This window comes from Triticum urartu, chromosome 5, assembly GCF_003073215.2.
Source record: "Triticum urartu cultivar G1812 chromosome 5, Tu2.1, whole genome shotgun sequence".
Classification (NCBI taxonomy): Eukaryota; Viridiplantae; Streptophyta; class Magnoliopsida; order Poales; family Poaceae; genus Triticum; species Triticum urartu.
Genome location: NC_053026.1, coordinates 429,709,683 through 429,718,620, shown reverse-complemented (window position 1 = coordinate 429,718,620; position 8,938 = coordinate 429,709,683). Strand labels below are relative to the sequence as shown.

Here is an 8,938-nt window from a genome sequence, read left to right as displayed (position 1 = left end):
CAGGGAGGCTAATTTTGTTGCTCATGAATTAGCAAATTTGGCTAAGGGCTCGTAATAGTTTCTTTGTTGAGCCTCCTAACGAGCTCATCCCTCTCTTATTAAGTGATGTAAAGATGGTTGAATCGTAAATAAAGAAAGGGATATGCTTTTAAATCTTTTTTTAGCCCTTGAAACTTTTTTTGGGATTTTTTTACCCTAAAAAAATAGCATGACGTGTGTGCGTGGCGTGGTTCGATCGCGCATGCATGGTGATCATTCATGTGGTAGGCCTGCTACGACATCTCATCAACACCCACACCACACTATATTAATTCTACGCCTCGATGACATCATTTATACGTAGCGGTTGCCCGGTCCGATGCTTATACATCGTCCGATGTACATACAGGTCGCAGTAACACCGGACCGGACCATGCTAAAGTCTAAAGATACGTGAGGTCCGCTAGTTACCCGCGTCCTACTTTGAAGGCCTCCCTCTCGCGCGGGCTCAGCTGTCGCTGCTTTCTCCAATTCTCTCTGGATCATATTCCAATGGATGGGTTCAAGCTCGCGGTCGATTGTCTGCCATTGACCGATCAATGGAGACGGCTCGCCGGAGACATGCTGGAGCCGCCGGCCTTGCCTTCGCTTCGGCCATCCTTGTGATCTTCGCCTTCTCATGTGTGGAATCTAAACCGGCGCGGGCGCGAACGCCAGGGGATGCGTCTGGACCGGCGTCGGCACCTGCCCATGCGCCTGCGTCTGGGCCTGCTCAGGCGGTAGCTTCTCGTAAGTGAATGCACCGGTAAAGTTTAAAATTGACCAATCAACGGAGACGGCTCGCCGGAGACACGTTCCAGCCGCCGTCCTGCTTTCACTTGGGCCATCCTTGTGATCTTTGCTTTGCGCCAGCGCCTGGACCGGCCCATGGTAGCTTCTATTAAGTGCATGCCAACATGCTTATGGATGTGTGTTGGTGTTGATTATATGCATAACTATGCAGAGGCCGCATGTGCGACCATTGTGTTTGTATCTCTTTGGTGTTTGATTTTGAGTAAATAAAATCCATCTAAGTGCATGCATTGCAAACTATTCCCTTCGTTTCTAAATATAAAATGTTTTAGCAGTTCATGAGCGGAGGTCGTGGTAGTGTAACCTGTGCACACGGGTTACTGTCTCGGTTACTGTTTCCAATATGAAATTCTACCTGTTCTTCCGGTTTCTTAATTGTTCGTTCAAAAAACATGTTAGATCTGAAAAAAAATTCAAAGCCTATTTTAAATTTTAAGCATGTTATCGTTTGTTTTTTACTCACCTGCAATTTGCGTGTGACTTCTTCTCTGGATAAAGTGGTTCGAAATCAGTAACGCCCATGTTTAATTTGGCTGGCACAGACGCTCTGTTCAACTACGAGGAGAAAGACCCAACTGGGCCTGACCAATGGGCCAAGCTGAATAAGGCCTGGGCTGCCTGTGGCGACGGCAAGAAGCAGTCCCCGATCGACATCTGCAAAGTGAAGATCGACAAGGACATGGGCCCTCTGGGGCAGACCTACAAGTCAAGCGCCTGCACACTGGAAAACCGCGGGCACGACTTCATGGTAATTCCTTCTCCAAGAACCATACATTTCTTACCAATATACTACATATACTTGTTGTCGGAGATAAATCTTTGCTTCTTAACGTGTGTAATGAAAAAATGAATGTGTGGTCGTTGTCTTGTAGCTGCAATGGAAAGGTGGGAATGGCAAGCTGACGATCGAGAAGAAGGATTACGTGCTCCAGCAGGTGCACTGGCACGTACCCTCGGAGCACACCGTCAATGGCACCAGGTGAGCATCCATGCCACAGCGAGCACACCATCGATCGTTCGTCATAGAGCATCTACAGACGGACTTCACATTTCCCTTCTAAATGTTGGAAACGTCCGTCCGGTCAAATGCCCCATAAAAAAAACTCCTCGCTAAACGTTCGAACTGACCGGCGTATCTCAAACTCGTCTGAAATATGGAGCAGTATGAGGCTACCCACGTCAGCTGCGGGCCCACCTGCAGGCGCCTCGCTGCGGGGAGGTAGGCCACCGGGACTCGTCCGCATCAGGGAGGAAGGCCACCGGAGCTCGCCCGCGCCCCGTCGTAGCTTGCATCGCGCTAGAGACGGAGCTCGCGCACACCGGGGATGGAGCTCTCGCGTGCCCAGGCCGAAGCTCGCGCGCGCCGCGGCCGAGGGAGCTCTGGCACGCCAAGGCGGAGCTCGCACTCGCCGAGGACGGAGCTCTTGCGTACCGCGGCCAAGCCGAAGCTCTCACGCGCCCAGGCCGGAGTTCGTGCGCGCCCGGGAATGAGCTCGCGCGTGCCCAGGTCGGAGCACGGCATGTCCGTTGTGCTAGCAACACCGCGGTCGCGTGCTCACCCAGCTATGCGTTCTGGCGTGCTTGAGCTGGCCGCCGTGCTCCCATAGCCGTGCTAGCGTGCTAGCTGTAGCTGCTAGCCACCGCAGCCGCTGGCCTCCTACGTGCTCTATGAGCTCCGCACGCAGTGTGCTCGGCGGAATCAAAACGGACACGTCCGGTCACTGTCCGGGCGTGTCCGTGGGCATTTGAGGGGTTAAATTAGTAATGTCCGGCTGTAGATGCTCTTACTGGCTAGCGGTGTCAGGATAGGTTCGACATGGAGTTGCACATGGTCCACGAGGACTCCAGCAAGGCGCGCGCCGTCATCTCCGTGCTCTACTCCACCAAAGAGGCCGGCGACCCCGACAAGACGCTGACTGATGTACGTACGTGCCTCCTCATGCAAAAATTCACGGTGTGAGCTTTAGTTTGCTGACATAATATATGCGTATATGTTCATGCAGCTGGCGCCATATTTCAAGAGGCTCGCCGGCAAGGACAACGAGGACGAGGACGTGAAGGAGCCCGTTGATCCGTCCGTCTGGCTCGACAAGGCCTCGGGCTACTACAGATACGACGGCTCCCTCACCACGCCGCCTTGCACCGAAGGGGTTCTTTGGAACATCCTCAGCAAGGTATGCACACTACTCTGTGCGTTTTGTTTATTTATTTATTTGTTGAAGAAAAGAAGGGTTTTTCCCTTCCGATTTTCACGAAGGGAAGCCAATAATACGAGCTACAAGCACCAGTTTAGCTATCACTACTTTTTTTTAAAGTAGGTTAAAAACCCCGGCCTCTGCAGCCATCTTTATTTATTATTCAACAAATGTCTAATAAAAGCATACAGCAAGCCATCCGAAGCCATCACTCACACCTACAAAACTCGATAATGTTGAGTGCTCTTACTCCCCATATCTAAAATCGGTGTCGTCGTCGATCCATTCACATAACGTATCGGAACTAAAACTGATGCAACAGACCTAAAGCGTACACCATATGCACACGTTTTAGAAGCCGCCATCATCATCGAACCACTGACCCATCTTCAGCAGAGAGATCTGCATCGTCATTGCCAGTCCGTCCATTCGTCGACGCCACCTCGGCGCCCAACGGCGCCACCGCACTGCGCTCGTTGCGCTATCACTACTACATGACCCAAAGTAAAGCAAAACAAGCACCAACAGGCGCACTCTCAGACATAGCCAAGAATGTCACCAGCAAACCCAACATCATACTCCCAAGCATCTCACCCCCCACACTCTCAGGCAGCACATGCACAAAGGACCTGACCAGCAGAGGAGAGCAACCATACCACAAGTTTTTAAAAGCTGTGTGTTTTGTTTACCGACTGTTGATTTATCTGCCAGGTAAAACACGTATCAAAGGAGCATATCAAGATGATGGAGTCGGTGAGCGAGGTACGTTAATTTGATTGCGAAGCTAGCGAGCATGCGCGAGTGAACAGGAACCATGGTTCATCTGACTTCACTCTTGGAAAGAATGATCATTTGCATTGGTGAATCCATGATCATTTCCCTTTTTGACGCAGGAACCTGAGCCAAATGACCGGCCGGCTCAGAAAATGAATGGTCGAGTTGTTCGCTACTTTGAAGGCGAAGAAGCAAAAGATTGACCAGCAAAGGGTGCCAAGAAAGAGAAGAAAGCTTAAGTAGGGGTAATGCTCTCCGGGGCCGTGGAGCTGTGGCTCCGTTTGCCCTCCGATTCAGCTCCGAGGTTTGTGCCGAGCTTAACTATAAGCACATACACCCTCTATAACTAAATATAAGGCGCGTTTGCAGTTCAAAAACGTCTTATATTTAGTTACGGAGGTAGTGCGAAATACTCACAAAAGAAACAATTTCAAAATATTTTCCTTTTACGGTAGAAATTCAGGATAACTGGTGCAAAGTAATACACCTACAAGCCGATGGGTCAGTTCTTTCATCTGCTGATATATATTTTTTTGCGGTAAAATTTGCATCATAGTTAAAGCTGCAGCTGTGGACGGCGAAACAGCAGACCCAATGGTGGATATCATGGATTTTCTTCATCTCTTTGCTGCTATGGTGCAAAGGAGATGGGGGAATTGAGATGCAAAATTTTGTTAACATGGGCCATATTGCTACGGAGAGAAAAACTTTCAATATTGCACCTTGTATTATTTTTGTGCAGGTGTAAACCAATTATTGCTAGTACAAATTTTTCATGAAAATGTATCATCATTTATGTGAGCATTTCTCTGTTGGACTGAATGAAGGGCTCACCTGGTCGGGAGGGGACGTTTTTGATGAACATTTTATATGTTGGACTGAGTAAAGGGCTCATCAGGTCGGTAGGGGATGTTTTTATGAAGATTTTATATGTTGAACAGAGATATCCAAAATATAGTTGGAATCTAAGGAATTCAACATTTAATATGTGACCCCCACAAAAAAAAGGTTCAACGTGTGACTGGTTTAATCCAGTTACGAAATTAAAAATAAAAATTAAATTAACAACTTTTTGGCGGCCCTCCAGTAGTTACCGCCAACCCCACTAAACAAGCAGTTGGCACAAAAAACAAACGCAAAAAAGGATCATAACAAAGCCATTTTGTTTCCTAAACTGGAGTATAACTGGAACCCAAAGATTTAACATCCGACATTTGACTAGTTTAATTTAGTTACCTAATTCAAGATCGAAACTGAATTCACATCTTTTTGCTGGTATCAGGGCAGTTACCTCCAATAATTATTTTTTTGCGGGGAGGTTACCTCCAATAATTAATAAATAAAACCAAACAGACAGCCATTCTGTTTCCTAAACTGGACTACAGTTGGAATCCATGAGACTCAACATTCAATATGTGACTACTTTAATTTGGCTACAGAATTCAAGACCAAAACTAAATTCACATCTTTTTTAACAGTATTCAAACGGTTACCGCCAATAATTGACAAAATATAACAAAAACAAGCATAGAGCTATTTTGTTTCCTAAATTAGAGTACAGTTATAATTTGGGAGATTAACATTCAGTATGTGAATTTTAAACCATTTGTGGAATTTAAAATCAAAACTAAATCTACATATATTTGGTGGTGGCCACTGATTACCACCTACAATATATTTTATTTTATTTTGCAAAACCAAGCACAAAACTATTCGTATCCTAAATTGGAGTGCAATTCTAATCCAGAAGATTTGATGTTTTAACATTGTTGCATAATTCAAAATCAAAACTGAATTCACATCTTTTTGGTGGTATCCAAGTGATTACTACCAATAATTGACAGAAACAAAAACAAGCACAGGGCTATTGTTACTTAATTGGAGTGATGCCTGGGTAGAATATACTCCCCCGTCTCAAAATATTTGAAGTTCTAGGTTTGTCCCAAGTCAAGCAACTTTAACTTTGACCAAGTCTATAGAAAAATATATCAACATCTACAATAATAACCATATATAGTATGAAAATATATTTATGATGAAACTATCAAGACTAATTTGATGTTTTAGATGTTACTCCCTCCGTTCATAAATATTTGTCTTTTTAGAGTTTCAAATGGACTACCACATACGGATGTATAGACATATTTTAGAGTGTAAATTCGCTCATTTTGCTTCTTATGTAGTCACTTGTTGAAATCTCTAGAAAGACAAATATTTAGGAACGGAGGGAGTAGAAAAGTCTCAACTTTGTACTAAGGTTGTACTAAGGTTAAGACACTTATTTTGGGACGGAGGTAGTATATACGTGGTCAAACTTAAAATTGTTTGAGTTAGGAACAAATCTAAAACTTCAAGTATTTCGTAACAAAGGGAGTACACATTACTCTTTTGGTATTCCGTAGAGATTTCCCTAGCGATAAGCATATACTCATAGCAGACCACAGATAACAGAAACATACTAAATTCACGAGTATCTAAATTGTTCCAAAATAAACAGCAATGGAATGTAAAAGTCATCTCAACGGATCTAAATCGGTAAATAAATAAATAGTGAAAAATAAAAAGAATCAAGTTAATACACGCATTGATGTTCATGTATAAGAGTTTCCATGCACAAAATTGTTCAATAAGGATAGAAATGTTTAAGGAGCTTCCAAGTACATGGACCAAATCAAAATAGTCTTATCAGGAGGGTGTAGTCACCACACTATCAACCAGATGAACATGATGTAAACAACATAACTTAGTAATTACTCAAAATTGCTAAAAGGCATCCTCCATCAACAATGTGGATAATTCAAAACAGGGTATATGACGAGGAAAAATGAAGTCCTCAATTATTTAATCAAAATTGTTTCAACAAGTTCTAGTCATCAAACCAACGACTAGATGAATATCAATCGACTAAACACCACAACTCCAAAGTTATTCAAGAGGGCTACACATGCATCCTCCAGTAATGACAACAATCAAAATCAGGGAATGCAGTAAAAAAATGAAGTCCTCAATCAGATTGACTGAAGAATAAAACACACAGGGTCTCCTTTTATTCAATCCGCACTTTCCTGTAGTTGATGTACTTGAACTTACATATCTCCTCAAAGAAATCATCAGCAGCATCATGGCAATTCTTCATCTGTGAGATTCGGATGACCATCGACTGCAGCCTGACACTGTACTTCACAAGCGATTCAAGAGTGCTCAACTTCTGTTCGGCATTGAGAGGCGAGCGCACGGTGATCAAAAGCTCTTCCAAGCAAGGGATGCAGAATCTTGAATCCAACTGCATTGAGAAATCACAGGAAATAACCATGGTCACACAAGTCATGCTAATATTAGTATACGATACAGCAATAAAGGCGGCGTGCCACTCACGTTTTTCAGGCTGTTTTTCTGGCACAGAGCAGCAAACATCGCACCATGGATCTCAAACTTGGTGAGCTTGGGATGGCCGTTGAAGAAATCGACCAAATCGATCTCCGGGAACGGCTGGAGCACATCAAAATCACCGCAGAATTCAATCTTCATCACAAGGTGCTTCACCTCGCTCGCACACTGCAACACCGAGCTGACGGCGGCCCAGCTCCACTGGACACCGCGCAGCGAGAGGTATTCCAGATCTGGGAGCCTCCCGGTGTCCACCTTATACACCCTCCCTGCATCGTTTTCATCACAATTCACGACACAATTTATTGCATCGGAACAACACAATCTTGCAAAGTTATGACGATGCGGCAGATGATTCGAAATCGAAATCGATTTCGAGGTATGCTGCGCACCTGTGCTCTTGGCGATCGATAGGCGGCGGAGGTTGTGGCCGCCCCGCAGGCTGATCCAGGTGAAGCCCTGGGCCTCGAGTGACTCGAGGCGGGGCGCGGAGAGCAAGAGCGAGCAGTTGCCGCCGCCGAGGAAGTCGAGGCGGCACCGCTGGAGCATAGGGAGCTGGATGGATACATCGCCAGAGCAGTCGCAGCCAAGCAGCGACAGGTCGGTGAGGTTGGGGCACGCGGCGACGGTCTCCGTGATCGCGGTATCGCGCAGCGGCGCGCCCACGATCTCCAGCACGCGGAGGTGCTGCAGCCGGCCCCACGCCGGCGCGTTGGTCATCAGCACCCCCCAGAGCCTCAGCTCCTCCAGGCCCGTCGCCAGGGCGACGCAGTCCAGGTGGCCGCCGCCCGCCGCCTCCTTGTCGGCGGCCGCGTCCATCCGCAGCTCGAGCACCCGGAGCGAGGCGCTCCGCATGGCGAGCCAGGCGGGGAGGCGGGCCATGGAGAAGGGGCAGTAGATGACCAGCTCCCTGAGCCGCGAGACGGCGGCCACCATCCGGCCGATGGCCTCGTCCGCGGCGCCCCCGCCCACGGCGGCGGCGTCGAAGGCGTTCCGCGGGAAGAAGAGCGCCGGGAGGTAGGGGACGCAGTCGCGCCAGCGGCGGCAGACGCAAGCGCACGCCGCCACGTCGCGGACGTTGCTGAGCATCGACAGGATGTGCTGCACCACGCCGTCCGGGACGGCGTTCATGTCGCCGCCGCCGTCGCCCCAGTCGTCGCACTCCATCGCCATGGACGGCGGCGGATCGGACAGACGGTCAGATCAGCAGGCGAGTGTGGGGGGCCGCGTCTGCTTGTGGGGAATGAAGGGGGGTTTGAAATTTAAACCGGGTGGAAAGTGGGAGGCTGCGTCGGGAGCCCGCCCGTTGTGAGGCGAAAATTTTCAAGTTTGGTGCTCGGATTCGGGAGGTTTCGCGAGTTTGAAATGGGGCAAAGGGTTTCCTTCGCTGTTTTGGGGGTAGCGGCGCGACGCGGCGGCGGCGGCGTGCAGAAATTTTAGGTCATTCTTGAGGCTGGGCCATGGGCCTGAACCGGCTGCATTCTTCTGTGGAAAACTGGCTACCGAATGCCTAATGCTCAGAAGAAAGAAAAAAAAACTACCGAATGCCTTCTCAAACGTGGCTCGTTCTAAAGAAAACGTGGAATGCTTTCCTAAAATAAAACGTCGAATTCTCTCTCAAAAGAAAAATTGAATATCCCCTCAAAAGGAATTCTTGGGAGCCGAGAGGATGAAGAAGGGGTTGATGAGCGGCTAACCTCAACGGCGACTTGATAGCCAGATGTTCAACTCCGGCGTGTCTTGGACTCAAA

At 47.6% G+C, this 8,938-nt stretch overlaps 2 protein-coding genes across 2 annotated transcripts; one reads left to right on the top strand and one right to left on the bottom strand.

Annotated features, from left to right (window-relative positions):
• Positions 1-578: 578 nt before the first annotated feature.
• On the top strand, positions 579-4,003 carry LOC125556150 (alpha carbonic anhydrase 7-like). Its single transcript, XM_048718934.1, has 7 exons — positions 579-768; positions 1,374-1,579; positions 1,704-1,766; positions 2,636-2,752; positions 2,835-3,005; positions 3,738-3,788; positions 3,920-4,003. The coding sequence occupies exons 1-7, from the start codon at positions 579-581 to the stop codon at positions 4,001-4,003; spliced, it is 882 nt and encodes a 293-aa protein (XP_048574891.1).
• A 2,609-nt stretch (positions 4,004-6,612) lies between these two features.
• On the bottom strand, positions 6,613-8,581 carry LOC125556149 (F-box protein At1g10780). The gene is made up of 3 exons (XM_048718933.1): positions 7,580-8,581; positions 7,176-7,456; positions 6,613-7,083 (listed from the first exon to the last, which is right to left on the bottom strand). The coding sequence occupies exons 1-3, from the start codon at positions 8,358-8,360 to the stop codon at positions 6,847-6,849; spliced, it is 1,299 nt and encodes a 432-aa protein (XP_048574890.1). The 5' UTR covers positions 8,361-8,581; the 3' UTR covers positions 6,613-6,846.
• Between the last annotated feature and the right edge of the window lie 357 nt (positions 8,582-8,938).

Excerpts from the sequence above, each read along its gene's own strand:
- LOC125556150 (XM_048718934.1), top strand. The coding sequence starts at position 579 with ATGGAGACGGCTCGCCGGAGACATGCTGGAGCCGCCGGCCTTGCCTTC. Across the intron at positions 1,580-1,703 it reads ACCGCGGGCACGACTTCATG|CTGCAATGGAAAGGTGGGAA; the intron begins GTAATTCCTTCT and ends GTTGTCTTGTAG. Across the intron at positions 3,006-3,737 it reads TTTGGAACATCCTCAGCAAG|GTAAAACACGTATCAAAGGA; the intron begins GTATGCACACTA and ends TTTATCTGCCAG.
- LOC125556149 (XM_048718933.1), bottom strand. The coding sequence starts at position 8,360 with ATGGCGATGGAGTGCGACGACTGGGGCGACGGCGGCGGCGACATGAAC. Across the intron at positions 7,457-7,579 it reads ATCGATCGCCAAGAGCACAG|GGAGGGTGTATAAGGTGGAC; the intron begins GTGCGCAGCATA and ends AAAACGATGCAG. Across the intron at positions 7,084-7,175 it reads AGAAAAACAGCCTGAAAAAC|TTGGATTCAAGATTCTGCAT; the intron begins GTGAGTGGCACG and ends TTCTCAATGCAG.